Source organism: Rousettus aegyptiacus, unplaced genomic scaffold (genome assembly GCF_014176215.1).
Source record: "Rousettus aegyptiacus isolate mRouAeg1 unplaced genomic scaffold, mRouAeg1.p scaffold_m13_p_16, whole genome shotgun sequence".
NCBI classification, from domain to species: domain Eukaryota; kingdom Metazoa; phylum Chordata; class Mammalia; order Chiroptera; family Pteropodidae; genus Rousettus; species Rousettus aegyptiacus.
Window position 1 is genome coordinate 51,379,763 of NW_023416291.1, and position 15,776 is coordinate 51,395,538.

General features: G+C 56.5%; 1 protein-coding gene across 2 annotated transcripts; it reads left to right on the top strand.

The window, feature by feature from the left end:
• Positions 1-9,314: 9,314 nt before the first annotated feature.
• On the top strand, positions 9,315-15,493 carry GTF2F1 (general transcription factor IIF subunit 1). 2 transcript variants are annotated; one of them, XM_036234035.1, is made up of 12 exons: positions 9,315-9,726; positions 9,807-9,853; positions 10,420-10,492; positions 11,722-11,915; positions 12,465-12,635; positions 13,253-13,437; positions 13,946-14,099; positions 14,181-14,359; positions 14,478-14,551; positions 14,641-14,779; positions 14,936-15,053; positions 15,142-15,493. In XM_036234035.1, exons 1-12 carry the CDS (start codon positions 9,715-9,717, stop codon positions 15,344-15,346), a joined length of 1,551 nt encoding a protein of 516 aa, XP_036089928.1. In that variant the 5' UTR covers positions 9,315-9,714; the 3' UTR covers positions 15,347-15,493. The 2 variants fall into 2 exon arrangements, with proteins under 2 accessions (XP_036089928.1, XP_016000708.1); XM_016145222.2 differs by having other exon boundaries at positions 9,318-9,726; positions 14,178-14,359.
• Positions 15,494-15,776: the final 283 nt, after the last annotated feature.

The following is a 15,776-nucleotide window of genomic DNA, read 5'->3' on the forward strand; positions in this document are numbered from 1 at the left end:
ACTCAAAAACAATCTCAACCAAGTGGGATTCATTCCAGGAAAGCAAGGACGGTTCAATACAATTTATTAATATTAAAAAAGTCATGATTATCCTCCTAAACATAGAAAAGGCGGTTGAAAATCCAGCATGTATTCTGGACTTTTAAAAAAAGGAGTTGATAAAATTATCCTCAGCCAGTGTATTACTTACTTAATGGAAACTCGCTTTCCCACTAAAGTTGGGGACAAGGCAAAATTGCCCGCTCTTGCCACTGTGACTTGGTAAGGTATGAGAGGATTCACCGAGGCAGTGAGATAAAGCGATTTGAGAAATCTGAAATTGGAAAGGAGGTGAAACCACGTCTGCAGACGATGTGATTCTATTTCTAGAAAACGCAATCAACAAACTAGCGTAGACTTAAGAGAATTTGATAAAGTAACAGGATGTAGCATTAACATACAGAAGTCAAAACCAGCTTGTACACAAAGTCGCCAGTTAAAAAAGAAGGCCCCGTTTACAAAAACAAAAATAAAACATGAAACATAGGCGAATTTTTTTCTAAAATTGCATGAAGTCTTAAGAAAAATCTTCAAGGAAAAAGTGAATAAAACATTCCCAAGTGACTCAAAGGAGATTTGGAACCAAAGGAAGAGACAAATGTTCTTGGATAGAAATTTCAACATTATAAAGGAGCGGAGAGTTTTTAAATCAGCTGATAATTTTAATGTGACCCAAATGTGATTTTTTTTTTTTTTTAAGTTGAGTTGGGTTGCATCTAATATTCATGTACAAAAACAAGTAGGAATGGTGGGGAGAACCTGGGCAAAGGAAAGCAACGGGCGGTTGGGGCAGGGGAGGAGGCATTCGACCCTCCCAGATAGTAAAACCTGATAAGCTGCCCTAATTAAAACAGCTGCGCACAAAAAGGACAGACAGACCCCTGGAACAGAAACAGACTCAAGTGAATTTGGAAAGCTGGTATATGGCTAGAGCGGCATCTCACGTCAGTGGAGACAGGAGAGACTTTTCACCAAAAGATGGTGGACAACAGGATCACAGTTTGGAAAAAGATCAAATTGAAGCCTCACCTCACTCCAAAAACAATCTAAGTTCCAAATGGATCAGAGACATAAACGTAAGAAATAAGATCACACAGGTGCCAAGTAAACCATGGGAGAATTCCCTTATAAACCTAGGATTGAGGGGGAAAAACCCTCAAAATCAAGAAGAAATAACAAGATGTTGGAATTTGATAAAAAATTTTAAACTTTTGCATGGCAAAAGAATAAAGCAGTCGAAAGATAACTCACAAATCGGGAATGGGGAAATATGTGCAACCATATGTATCACAAAGGGCTGATAACCTTCACGTACGTAAAGAGTTCCTGGAAATCAAGAAGACCAACAATCTGCTGGGGGGAAAAAGCAGAATAGAGAAGAGTCCACAGAAGAAATGAACCTTACACTTTGGAAAAGGTGCTCAACCTCGGTAGGAGTGAGTGAGGCCCATTTAAAACGATGCCAAAATGCCGTTTCGCGCCTCGGCAGGCCGACAGACATCCAGACGGTCGGCAGCACCTTGGCGCGGCCGCGTGGAAACGGGCATTTCTACCTGTTGCTGGAGGCACTGTGGGACGAAGAGTGAGGTGCCGTGTAGCAACACGGTCTGTGCATCTCTTTTAAATCCAGCAACTCACTCCTAAGATCTGATCCTAAAGACATGAGCAAAACTGTGAGATGACGTGCAAAGGTCAGTCTGTCCCGGCAGAAGATTGCAAACGCCTTGCTGTCTGTCAGTCTGTCGTGAAGTCGTCCAACACCTTCGCGTCGCTGGGAGAGCGGCCGAATGCTCGGCGGCACTGCCACCCGGCGGAATACTGTTGTGAAGAGTAACGTGGGAGACCCTGAGTGCTGGGACGAGATCGTCGGGGTTCGTTATAAAGTTAAAAAATGAAGACCAGCATGTGTAGAACGTCAGATTTGGGGTGAGCAGGAGGGACACCCCCCCCACACACACACACAAACCTTTGTATTTGCAGAAAGAAACCCCAGAAGGACAAACCAAAAGCCAGTGGGGGAGGGAGGGCGCATTTGGGGAGGGGGGTGGACAGGGACGAGCGGAAACAAGCTCACCCCGAACATGCCTTTTCAGGTGGCTGCAACTTTGGAATTGTTAACTAATTTACATACTCAAAGATTGAAGCAATCCCTCCATATCAAGACTCAAACTGAAATGAATGTACCCAGCTGCGTGTCAAAGCCGTGGCTACGCAGAAAGCTTTCTCAGGCAACCCGGTGTTTTATGGCACGTCCATAGGAAGAGAAGAGGGAAACCAGAGCTGCAGAGAGGCGTTAAACGTCCTTCGACCTTCGGTGGCTTTGTCCTCGTCATTGATGTCCGTACATCATTTGGAAGCTGTTTCTCGGATTATGCAAATGAGTACGTTAATGGCTTTAGGAACCCACATTTTTAGGGAAAGAGAAAAGAGTAGAAACGCCGATATTGTGAGGCGGTACGGACTTCTGATTCTTTCCTTTCAAAAGTGTATGTTTCCTCTGTCTCCTGGAAAAGCCTGGAAACCATGACAACTCAGGGCCGCGAGTCCCTCTGACACCCTTGGAGAGACGGCCGGGTCCAGGACTGGGCAGAAAATGCGAAAGACAGGGCGGGAGGTCTTGTGTCCGAAAGCAGTTTTAAAACAGCTTTCGTCCTTTGTCAAAAAGGACACAAGTGACAGTGGGAAAGGGTCCCTCTTGGCCAAAGATGTGACAGCTTGAGCACCACCACCAAAAAAAAAAAAAAAAAAAAGACTGTACTTGATTGACACACATTTATAACAGACATAAATAAAGGAAGACCCTTGAGTTCACAATGACAACAGAACAAAGGGATACGAAATAATGAACCCCACTGTCACCATTGGAGGTAACTAGGACACCAACTCCTTGGTCTGAAAATTGGCCATTAAAGAGGAGGAGTGACACATTTATCCCACCTGGTAGGAACTGCATTTCAGGATAACCAAGGTGCCCTCAGTGAGGAAGGAGATTTCTTTAGGGAAGAATGCCAGCTAAGCAACGTGGAAAGACGTGACCGTGAAAGAAAGTTATGAGACAAGAGTCTGACGGGTATTTCGCGCCGTGCCGTGTTCGGGGCTGCTACACCGAAGGGCCGCAGGCCGCGTGACTCCAACGACAGAGATTCTACTTCGTCACCGTCCTGTAGGATGGAAATCCAGAATCGACACGTCGGCAGGGTTGGTCTCTCCCGAGGCCACGCTCCTCGTGTGTGGATGGCCGTCTCCCCTGTCTGCGGGTCTGCGTCCAGACCTCCTCCCACAGAGACACCTGTCAGATTGGATTAGTGGCCACCTTAACGACCGCCTTTGATATAATCGCCTCTTTAAAGACCCCGTCTCCAGATAGTCACATTCTGGGGGTCAGGACCTCAGCACGTGGAATTGGGAGGGCCACAATTCTGCCTCTAACAGACCCCTTACTAAGGGAGTGGTGACCAGGCATGTAGGCGCCTCCTGAAAAAATACAAAAAAGAAAGTGTCAAAACACAGAGCTCTGCACTGAACTCACCCTGCTTCCTATAGCACCAAGGAGAGGGAGCGGCCCATCACGGAACAGAGGACATCGCCCTGCCGGCGTCGGGAGTGGCCCGAGAAAGGGCTCTGCGAGCACAGCACGCACCCCGCCTCCAGGGCCCCGGTGAGCACTCGGGGACCTGAACCCTCTCACGTTTCAACACAGTCAAACAATAAACCAGCCATGGCGCGGGGACAGCTGTGCATCGCACGGCACGTGACAGAAAGTCGCGTCAGCACCTGTGACGCTCGCCTGGAAAACCAGTCCGAGCCGTGGGCCAGATTCTGGACACCCCACCCACTTCAAGGAAACAGAGAGAGAGGAACGAAAAACTGTCGAGCAGCAAAAGCCACCCTGTAGAATGAGGAGAACCGGAGGCTTGGCCCGTTCGGTGACAAGTGCGAGAAAACACAAGTGACGGCGAGTGAGGGGACCCGCAGGCGGGGCGTCGCAGCAGGTTGGCTCGCCTGAGTCCCGACCAAAACGGCCGTGGAAAGGAAAAGGCTTTGAGATGCTCGGGGACATCTGAATGTTGACCCGATTGATGGCACGAAGACGGGACGCTGGCAGCGTTGCGACATTACGAAAGTCTTCATTTTTCAGAAAAGATGTGCTGAAGTATTTGTGGATTTAAAAAACAACAACGTGAAACATAGGGACCCTGCCTCCAGGTCCGTCTGTGGTTAACTGTCAGCGTGCACAGCAGAGGAGGGGTGGGAGGGGACGCGGCGGAACGCCGGGGCGTCGCTCCAGACGCGACGCGGGGCGCGATGCCCGCCCCAGACGTCAGGGTCAGGGGCGCGAGGGCGGCCGGCGGGAAGCTCGGCCGGCCCGCCCGGCCTGGCAGGGGCCTGGCTCTGTCCCTAAATGGCCGAGACATTTTTCAGACGTGGGACATTCGAATGCGGACCGGGCATCAGAGGGTCCCCGGGGGTTCACGGCGGCCATCTCGGTGACCCGCCCATCACGGGGGCTGGGACGCGCTTCCAGACGCGCACACGGCAGTCACGACCAGTCACACGTATTGGCACAGACGACGCAAGCGTGGCCAGACCCACAGTGCTTTGTGCCAGGGACGTGGGCTCCTTGGACCGTTCCGATTCTGTTCTCCGAAATCGGGCATCAAAATACCAAGGACGTCCTTGCTGGCTACCCCACTGCGTGCGGCACGAGCACGCACCAGCGCCGTCTCTCTCCCGCGAGGACCGCGGCTGCGACGTGGGTGTCTCCGGTCGCCCCCGCGCGTCGGAGCTTGCCCAGGGGGTTGCGGGGTAAACGTTCGTCAGCCTTTGGCTGCCAGCACTGTTTGAGACTTTGAATTCTCCCAACTTCCTTTTTCTGCTTAACTTTTTTTTTTTTTTTTTAAGGCAATGACAGCACTTTGGTAAAGGATGTGATTGTCCCTTGTCATAGAGGTACCCGTGAAACAAATACATAGCAATGCTAACAGCCCGGCTTTGATACTGATTCATGGCCGGACACACCATTGCCTTGGGGGGAAGCTGGGTGAGGGGCACAGTGGGCCCCCTCTACCACCTTGGCCATGTCCTGTGAGGCTGGAATTAATAAAAAGTTTTTAAAAATACATGCTTACTTTAAATGTCCCATGAACCCCTTAAAACCATCTTTTGTCCTATAGTGCAGGTGACACTTTGGGAGAAAGGTCAACCCAGATAAATGGGCCTCCTGACCCTGGGCATTTGTTTAATTCCAACCTGATCACCACGCCTCGTCTGGTCTTCCCCACCACCCCTTGAGCACAGTGCTTTCTGGGGCAGGGGGCGGGCGGGTGGCTCCCCGCGTCCTCACCCGACACGCTGCCTGCCGGGGCAGGCCAGACTCTGAACAGACAGTCGTGCCTGCCGCTGCCTTAACTACGTGACCCTGGGCAAGCTCTCCGGTCCCTCTGAGAAAGCAGGATGCTCACAGTGCAAGAAACATTCTTCTGAGACATTCCGGAAGATCGGTTACCTGCACAGAGCGTGGAGAGCCATGCTGGGCTGTTGCCATGGGGACATGCAGGCCAGGTCAGGCAGTTTTCAAGAGAAGCTGGAGTTTTGATGTGGCGTCTCCTGATTTTTGAAAGTGGGCCACTGATTTAAATTTAAAAAGGGTTAAACACTCTAGAGTGAAAATCGAACAGATCGTGGATGGAATGGGGCCCACGGGCTGGAAGCCTGTCGCCTCTCTTGGGACATCACAGCCACCTGTGGGCCTCCAGGCATTTGTGACTGGGCACGTCCTCTGGGGCAGGTACTGGCCCAGGGCCATCGAGGGCAGAGAGGTCTGTGGGCACGGCCTTTGCCCTCGGAGCTTCCAGGCCAGGGGAGGAAGCCCGTGACCTCGTCGCGACGAGCCTACCAGCACTGCTTCGATGCAGGTGAGAATGAGGGGCAGGGCCCTCCCCGCCCCGCGCACGGCTGTCCCGGGCCGGCCACCTCTGTGTGACTCCCGCCCAGACTTCTTCGAAGGCATTTCACCTGGAATCCAGCGAGTTCCAGAAAAGCCTCGAGACCTACAATCTGCCTCCGTTTCTCTCCTGCTCAGTCGTTTCCAGACACTCCAGCCCTCGCCGTCCAGGTGCCTGGATGGGCCTCCTCATAAAGTCAGCGTGCTGACGTGTGAAAATCACCCGAGGAAGTTCACTCCAGCTTGCCCAGCTCCGGCCAGCTCCTCCGCCATCGCTCAGCCCCCCGGTGTCCCCACTTCGAGGGGCCGCCTGAACCACCCACACTGAAACGGCGTCCCTCCGGACGTCCTTCTGTCCTCACTGCATTTACCACTACCCGACTTTTCTGTTGTACACGTCACGTGTTGCTGCCTACTGGCATCCTAAGGGCAGGGACTGAGTCTGCCCCTCGAACGCCCGAGGACAGAGCCCGTTCTATGTGAGGACAGGTGGCGGAAGAGACGAGCGAGGAATCGTGTTCCATCCTGACGGCCCAGAGATGCTGCAACCCGCCCCCGCCCCCCCCCCCCACCACCACTCAGTGGAACTGAGCAGGGAGATATTAAAATGGCTTTGTCCCTGTCCTCAGAGAGCTCTCGAGCTCTTCACCCGGATTCTGGAAGCTTCCAACAACCGGACTGTCCCTTGATAGTACAAAACTCCATTTCCCTCTGGTCGTCTCCTCTCCCTTGAGTTTCACCCCTTTTAACCTCCATCGAGGTCCGGGGAGAGGGATGGCGTCACGCCTCACACCCTCACACGCTTCTGGGTCACTCACAATGCTCTCGAACTCCTTGGCCTGTGTCAGCTCCCGGGGGAAGCCATCGACGAGGAAGCCCCGGCTCTGGGCAGGACGGTATGTTGTCATTGATCATATCTAGGATGATACCCTGGGAAGGAAAGGGGTGGGTGGGTGACCTCTAGGGTCACCTTGGCAGGTCTCTTTCTCAGCCTGGACCTCTGGTGAATTTGGGGAACACCTGCCCCACCCAGCACCTAAGATCCGGAGTCTGCCCCAGTGCCCTGGGGCCTCTGCAAGCACTTTCGAGGAGTGGGCACGGAGACAGTCTACTGGGCAGGCAGGCTGGGTCTCGTCTGCTCATCACAGCTGCCCTACAGGTGGTAGTGGAGTGACCTTCATTTTGTGTGTGAGGAAACAGGTGCAGAAGGAGCCAATGCTATACGTGCCCAGGGTCATGAAAGGAATAAATATTAACTAATTTTATTGAGTGCTTCCTAAGTGCCAGGAACTCTGCCAAGTGCTTTATACGAATGTCATCTTCCAAACCTCACCGCACACTTGCTGTGGGTCCATCTGCTCTCCCACTTTACAGATGAGAACACAGAGGCTCGCGGCAGCGAAACAGTGGCCAGTGAGGAGCTGCAGCCTGCTAGGCATATCGGCTTCCATGGGGCCTCTCCAGGAAGTTTGTCCCAATGTGCCCCCTTCTTTCCTCTGCCCGTGTTCTCATGAGCTCTTGCCTTGGGCACCAGGAGCTCCGTAGCATGATATCCTGGATTGCACAGCTCTGCCGGGTACTGCTTTGGGCCCCCTGCCGCAGCAGCTGGCCCAGCCTCACGTGGCAGAAGCCAGACTTGGTTGCCATGTTCTTGCACTGTGTCCCTTTGCTACAGCCTGGGCCGGCCATCATGAAGATAGATGATCAGCGGGGGCTTGAGGAGGTCTGCGGTGCCCAGGGAAGGAGGGAGAGGGGTCGGTGCCTATAGGGCTCAGTGGGCACCAATGTGATTGTGTCCACGGCTTAGTGCACATCCTTGGGGTGACCCTGGACACAGGTCTACTGGCATACCCACTTTTGCCCTAGGGCGGCGTCTGAGGGTGTGTGTCCAGGTATGGCGTGGGCTGGTGCTGCCGCGGGCTCCGTGGCTGAGGATAGAGCCTGAGCAGGCTGGGCCCCTTGCCCACAGCATCTCTCTGGAGCATCACGACAACTCCGTCATCCCATTTTACGAGTCAGGAAACTCGAGCTCGGACAGGGACAGGGACTGGCCCATGCCCCAGACTCACCCCATACCACTCTCCCCTTCTCTCACTCTGGTCCAGTGCAGCAGCCTCCTGGCCTTTCTGTCCCTTGAACTTGCCAAGCTCATCCCTCCCCACGCCCCACTGTTCCCTCCATCTGGGAAGTCCCTGCTCCAATGCCTTCAGGTCACAGCTCACCCATCGTCATTCCCTGGGCAGAACCCATTTCTGCCACAGCAGTGGTCATGATCGGCCTGTTTACTTGTTCCTGTTTGCCCGCCAGCCAGACTCTACTCCACGAGGGCAAGGACTATTTCTGTCTCACTTGTCCCTGTATTTCTAGAAGTTCGCAGTTCCTGACATACAGTAAAGGGTGAGGAATAAGTGAATGTCCACAGCCACCAGTCGCACCTGTGGGGTGCTGCAGTGCGTGGTGTCATTTTGGTGTCTTGCTTCCCTCCATGTTTGCTTGGCCAACTCCTCTGCATCCTGCAGGGCTCAGCTTAAACCTCCTCTCTTTCCTGAGCCCTCAGCCGGTTGTGCTTTTTCCTGGAGTGTCACTTGGGTTTTAGACACCATATAGTGCCGTTAATCCAGTCATGACACATGGGCACGTTCTCCCCGTGACTCTATCATCGCACCTCAGAACTTCCTGGGTTCTGAGACAGTTTCTTGCACGGTACTGAGGTCTCCAAGAGGACAGGGAGCTGGTCAACCTGGAGTGCCCGGGACTCAGCACAGCAGGAGCGCAAGAGGGTTCATGAATGGCTGATCTGTGAGCATGCGCAGTTGTGTTACTACTAGGCGGGGGCGGGGAGCGTGAACACACATGAACAAGCCGGCTCGGGTACCTGTACTTCCCTGCTGCCCTCCACAGCCTCCTCCCCTGCCGCCCCCGCGATGTTACCCTTCTCCTTGGGCCTCAGTGGCCCGCCTATCTTGGGTAGCTCGGATTTGCACAGACCCATCCAGCCAGCGGCCCATGGGGTGGTGGCGCCCCATCCTGGCTCAGCTCAACGTTACAAGGGCCCTTGGCCCAATCATTCAGCAAGGTGATGGGATGTCCCGGGGCAGAGGGAGGAAATTAACCCCAAAGAGGTTCAGCTGGAGCGGCGGCAGCTCAGGGTGCCAGAGAAGGCCTCGGTTGCTATGGTGATGAGGCCTTGGACCCACTTCCTAGTGGGGCGGCGCACGCGCAAGGCGCCGAGAGCCAGTGTGCGAGAGGGGTGGGCGGGCGCACAGATAGCGTCACCTCCCTTCCCAGGATGCCTCGCGGCCCTTGCGTGATGACGTCGCGGGAGGGCGTGCCGTATGTCCTGACCGCATTAACCGCTCTACGTAAAGCTGTCGGCGGGCTCCTGAACGCGGGAAGGTGTCTGGCCCTAGCGCCTGCCCGCTCTCTGCCCTGAGGGGCCCGGGAGGCCAGGCGACAGTGCTCGAGGGGCTCGGGGCGGAGGAGAGGGTGCCACCGTGACGCGGCCCGCGGGGGGATCACGCCGTCAGGTGCGGCGGCGGCGCAGGCGCAGACGGCCCGCCTGGCGCCGCTTCCGGGTAGCTTTTCCCGGAGTCGGTGGCACCTCGGATTTGGTGTCCTCGATCGGGGCCAGCGACCCGAAGCCGCGAGGGTGGCTTCCCCAGGACTGAAGGTCGCGCACCCCAGGAGAGGCGAAAAGGACGCGGATCAGAACAGACCACCGACCCTTGCCCATGGCGGCCCTCGTAAGTACGAGGCTGGGTTCGGGGGTCCCTGCGGCGGCCTTTGCAGCCTTCACTCACTATCTCGCTGTCTTTCCGTGCAGGGCCCCGGCAGCCAGAATGTCACCGAGTATGTCGTTCGAGTTCCTAAGTAAGTCCCCAGCCTCACCTCCCACCCCTTCCAAAAAGGGATTAAAACCTTAACGAGCCTCCAAGGCGCGTCGGGCCCTGCCTGTGATTCCCCGTCCTGATGGCAGCGACCTGAGCGCAGGCCTCGGTCGAGCTGAGGCCTCTCTGGGGGCATCGCTGTTTTCTGAGTGGAATGAATGAATGAGTACGTTAGTATACATACAATAAGTTGCAGGCCCTATCCTAGCGTTCTCTCTGCCAGGGGTACCTTTTCCCCAGCTGTGATTCTGCTGGGGGATTCTTGATCCCCCAAAATCCAGTTCCAGTATTTTCCTCCTCTAGGAAGCAGTCCCTGCTTGCCCTCCATCCTGCCCAGGACTGAGTTTTTAATTTTCCCCACATTTTGGGTTCTTCTTAATCTTTGTCCGTTCTTCTGCAGGGGTTTGGGGGTACGGGTCTGGCTTCCCTGACAGACTGGGAACCTCTGGGGTGTTTTATGGGTCCTCAGCATTGCTTGGCACAAAAGGCTGAACTACGGAGATTTTCCTGAATGATTGATTGAGCACTGCCTCTTCTTACCCATTCCAGAAATACAACCAAAAAATATAACATCATGGCCTTCAATGCAGCCGATAAAGTCAACTTCGCTACTTGGAATCAGGTAAGCCCCGCTTCTGAGAGGGGTGAGAACTTGATCCTGGACTCGGCAGTGGTAATAGTTGCTTAGTTGTGATAGTAACTAAGGCTTAGTTTCCTCTGTGCTCCCCCAGTGGAGAGAAATGATTAAGGCCCGGGCTGAGCTGCTGAACATCCCTCTGAGTGGAATTCGTCAGGCCCTGCAGGAGGCCTTCTCCTGATAACAGAACATTTAGAAGTTGTGTCCACTTTGGAAGCTGTTTCGGTCCATTGGGGCTGCTGTAACGGAACACTGTAGATTGGGGAGCTTATGAACAACAGACATTTATTGCTCACGGTTCTGGAGGCTGAGGTCCAAGATCAAGGGGCGGTCAGATTTGGTGTCTGGTGAGACCCGCTTTTTGGTTCATAGACAGTCTTCTCGCTGTGTCCTCTCGGAAAGGGCGAGGGAACTCTCTGGGGTCCTGTTTATAAGGGCACCGATCCCAGTCGCCGGGGCTCCACCCTCACGACCTCATCACCCCCGAAGGCCCTGCCCCCAGATACCATCCTAGTGGGGGTTAGGTTTCAACATGTGTTTTGTGGGGAAAGTCATGTTCAGTGTATAGCAGAAGCCACTGAGATGTAAAGGGCAGCCGCAGGCAGGGTGGGAGCGACAGCTCTGGTCCTGGTGAGCCGCAACGGGCTGGGAGCAAACAGGTAAGAAGTGACCAAATCATATTGTGTTTCGGAAGTGGAGTCAACAGGATTTGTTGATGGATGTGAGGGGTGAGGGTCAGGGCAGAATTACAAATGTGCACTTTAAGGTAATGTGTACCGCCTAATTGTCCAGAGATTGACATTTGGAAAACTTCAGCCTTCAGTGGCATCTGAATTCATGGGAAAGTCTAGAGCCAAATGCGAGATAGAGAAGAGGGCCAGCTGCAAGCGAGTTGTTTGCAATGTTTTTCTTTTTTTTTTTTTTATCACCACTATGATCTTACTTTTTTTTAAACTTTTCATTTGGAAATAATTGCAAACTTTCAAAAAGCTGCAAAAACAGGCCTAGCACAAGGCTGGCCCATATCCCTTCACTCACATCCACCGAGCACCGGCCTCGTACCCTTTTTCGCCAAGCGGGAAGTTGGCTTGCAGCGTCTACGGCCCAACTTGGGGGCAGGAAAGGGTGTTCTTGGGGTGGGGGCACAGCCTGAGCCAAGGCAGGTACCCTGAGAAGAGGTTTTGCTTCCTGCTGCCCCTGCCATGTTGCCTCAGGCCCGGCTGGAACGTGACCTGAGCAACAAGAAGATCTACCAGGAGGAGGAGATGCCTGAGTCAGGCGCCGGCAGCGAGTTCAACCGCAAGCTGCGGGAGGAGGCTCGGAGGAAGAAGTTCGGCATCGTCCTTAAGGAGTTCCGGGCCGAGGACCAGCCCTGGCTGCTCCGTGTCAACGGCAAGTCGGGCAGGAAGTAAGTGGTGACGGCGGCAGGTGCCCGCCCCCGTCCCCCTCATACCCGTACTCTGCCGGGTGCTCTCTGTCACTTCTGTGCCCTTCGGCACAGCGGGGGTGACAGAATGTCCTCCTTTGTGGAGTTTTATAAACGAACGGCGTCGGTGCTTGTGCAGGATGCAGGAAGCCTGGGCAGCCGCCCCGGTCGTGCGGCCGGGGGCCGCTTGGAAGCTGTATGCGGGGGCGCTGTAAGGTTGGCCGGACTTTCAGGGAAGAGTGTGAGGGCGGAGGCCAGGAGGCTGGCGCAGGTCCAGACGGGTCTGACTCTGGGCCTGCATCCTTTGCACCCATCTCAGCGGTCCCTCCCAGGAAGGCATGGGCGCCCCGGGCCCATTCTGCAAGGAGCACACTGCGGCCCTGCTTTCCCGATGTTGAAGGGCCGACCCAAGGCCCCCAGCCTCTGATGGTGCTCGGAGAGCCCAGGTGGCTTCGTAGAGGCGGCAGGCCCGGGGACTTGGGTGGGGCAGGGCTGTCCCTCGGGCCCTGCTATTCCTGTGGCTCTCTGCAGGTTCAAGGGCATAAAGAAGGGAGGTGTGACAGAGAACACGTCCTACTACATCTTCACGCAGTGCCCCGACGGGGCCTTCGAGGCTTTCCCGGTGCACAACTGGTACAACTTCACGCCGCTGGCCCGGCACCGCACGCTCACGGCCGAGGAGGCCGAGGAGGAGTGGGAGAGGTGAGGCCTGTGCCCGGGACGGAGGCAAGGTGCCGATGCTGGCACCATCTCCCAGCTCCCCCCAGGAGGGGCCGAAACGGTCGGAGCTGGGGGCCCGGTGGCGACCAAGCCAGACCCCGCCGGGCCGTCAGGGTGCTCCCTGGCCGGTGGGGAGACATCAGACCAGCAGGGACGCACAGGGCCCTGTGAGCACGGAGCGGGTGGGGACTGAGCTGAGCCCCGCAGCACAGATGGGCAGGCCGGGCAGGGCGTCCCTGGATGCCATGGGACCCCCAGGCAGGAGGTCCCGGCTGGATGAAGGCAGGTGTCTGTTGCCTGAGGCTGGTCTTGAGCCCGAAGGTGCTGGGGTGCCAGCAGCGCACCGAGATCTTTTCTTTGAGGGACTCGGGCCAGAGGGAGAGGAAGAAGGGTCAGCTCTCCCATGCGATTTCAGGGTGTCCGTGCCATGTGTGCGAGGCTCCTGAGGTCAGATCACCCCTCATATGACCTAAGTCATGTCTGTGTGTGCCTTCTGGGCAGCACCCAGCCAGGTGCCAGGAAGAGGCCCGGCTTCCGCAGGATGGCTGTGGAGCCAGGCCTGGTGTCGGACCCCACTGTGCCCCAAACCCTGCCCATAGGAGGAACAAAGTCCTGAACCACTTCAGCATCATGCAGCAGCGGCGGCTCAAGGACCAGGACCAGGACGAGGAGGATGAGGAGAAGGAGAAGCGCGGCCGCAAGAAGGCCAGTGAGCTGCGCATCCACGACCTGGAGGACGACCTGGAGATGTCCTCTGATGACAGCGAGGCCAGTGGCGAGGAGGGTGAGCCGTGGCGGAGCGCCGCCTGGTGGCTGGGGCGGTCAGCACAGCCGCCTGAGTTGTGCCCGGGTCTTGATTTATAAAGGTAGCTGAGTGACAAGGCGACGTTAACGCCATCAGAAGAAAAGCTCAGTTACAGTTTCCGGGAAGCGAGAGGCACGGGGCCGCACGGGGCCGCACGGGGAAGCACCAGAGCTGGCGGCAGCTGAAAGGCGAGACGGGAAGGACGCGGCTGCGGCCTTTGCTGGGATTTCCGAGAGACTAGGCAGGGCGCAGTGAATGATCCCAGTGGGCTCTGGGCTCCACGGGTGATGTAGGGCAGGAGACGGTGGCTCCGGGTGTAAGATAACGCCCCGTATGCACCCAGGATTGGTTGGTTTGCGTAAGAGATGCACCTCTCTGCAAGCCCTGGGCCTTCTAAGAGTTGGCTAGTTGTGGGTGCCTTCTCCCCGTTGACAAGATCTCCAAGATGTCTCAACATTATCGAGTTTACGAAACTCCACTTCCCCAGGTGGCAAAGCCCCCAAGGCCAAGAAGAAGGCGCCAATGACCAAGGTGGGGCGAAAAAAGAAGAAGAAGAAGGGCTCAGACGATGAGGCCTTCGAGGACAGTGACGATGGGGACTTCGAGGGCCAGGAGGTGGACTACATGTCTGATGGCTCCAGGTGAGGGGGGCGGGAGGCGAGTGCGAGACACAGGCTGGCCTGGCGGACACGCTCACCTCTGCCCTCTCTGTCCCGCAGCAGCTCCGAGGACGAGCTGGGGAGCAAGCCCAAGGTCACCCAGCAGGAGGAGGGACCCAAGGGTGTGGATGAACGGAGCGAGAGCAGCGAGGAGAGCGAGGAGGAGAAGCCGCCTGAGGAGGAGAAGGAGGAGGAGGAGGAGAAGAAGGCGCCCACGCCGCAGGAGAAGAAGCGGAGGAGAGGTGAGCTCGGCCGCCGAGGCCCTTCCCTCTGCCCCCGCCCAGGCCGCCTTACCTGAGGCAGAGCCGAGGGTGGGTGCAGGGGTTTCCGAGCCTGACGCCCCTGCTCTGGTCCGTACAGACAGCAGTGACGAGTCGGACAGCTCGGAGGAGAGTGACATCGACAGCGAGGCCTCCTCGGCCCTCTTCATGGCGGTGAGGCCCAGCCCCGCGGCGGGGGGCGGGGGGGGGGCGGTGGGTGTGCTCTCTGTCTTCACTCACATCTCTAATCCCGAAATTCAAAGAAAAAGAAAACGCCCCCCAAGAGGGAGCGGAAGCCGTCGGGCGGCAGCTCCCGGGGCAACAGCCGGCCCGGCACACCCAGCACCGAGAGCGGCAGCACGTCCTCCACTCTGTGGGCGGCCGCCAGCAAGCTGGAGCAGGGTGAGTGGCCTCTTGACCTCGGTCCTTGTTCTCCCCACTGGGCATCAGGGTCTGAGGCACCTGTGCCCATGGTCAGGGCATCGCCCCGGCTGGGGTCCCCCTCACAGGTCCAGCCTTCCAGTCTAACCCGCAGCGCTGCCTCCCCCCCCCCCGCAGGGAAGCGGGTGAACGAGACCGCGGCGGCCAAGCGCTTGCGGCTGGACACCGGGCCGCAGAGCCTGTCCGGGAAGTCGACCCCGCAGCCCCAGTCCGGGAAGTCGACCCCCAGCAGCGGGTGAGTTGGCGAGGATGGCAGGGCCGGGGCAGGCGCCACAGGGAGGGAGGCCTCCCGCTCACCTTCCACTGTGTGCTTGGCTCCCCAGCGACGTGCAGGTGACTGAGGACGCCGTGCGCCGCTACCTGACACGGAAGCCGATGACCACCAAGGACCTGCTGAAGAAGTTCCAGACCAAGAAGACAGGGCTGAGCAGTGAGCAGACGGTCAACGTGCTGGCCCAGATCCTCAAGCGCCTCAATCCCGAGCGCAAGATGATCAACGACAAGATGCACTTCTCCCTCAAGGAGTGAGGGGCTGGCCCCGCCCTCTGCCAGCGGAGAGGCTCCAGAACCGTGTGGGCCCTTGACTCCCACACACTCACTGCCACGGGTCCCACCGCCCGCCACCCTACTCCCTGGATCCCAGGACCCGGCATTAATGAGTCTGGAAAAACCTAACCGGCTTCTCCTCAGTTTGCTCTCGTTCTCCCCGGGCCCTCCTCCTGGAGCCCGAGAGCCTCGTCGCGTGCTGGGTGGTTCCTTCAGGCCTGTCTGCGCTTCGCCCGTTCTCCCTACGCTGTGGCTTATCTGCCACTAACCCGTGAGCTACGTAGTTTCTTTTTCAGATCAGCTGGTCCCTTTTGAGTGTTGTGCCCCTAGTATTTTTGGTCCCTTCTTTCACATGTTCATTTGAAGCGTCCTTGTCTTATAGTCTTGGCAGACACATCAGTACTTGAAGCTC

Coding starts and splice junctions, on each gene's coding strand:
- GTF2F1 (XM_016145222.2), top strand. Junction 10,493..11,721: donor ACTTCGCTACTTGGAATCAG/GTAAGCCCCGCT, acceptor ATGTTGCCTCAG/GCCCGGCTGGAACGTGACCT. Junction 13,438..13,945: donor CGAGGCCAGTGGCGAGGAGG/GTGAGCCGTGGC, acceptor CCACTTCCCCAG/GTGGCAAAGCCCCCAAGGCC.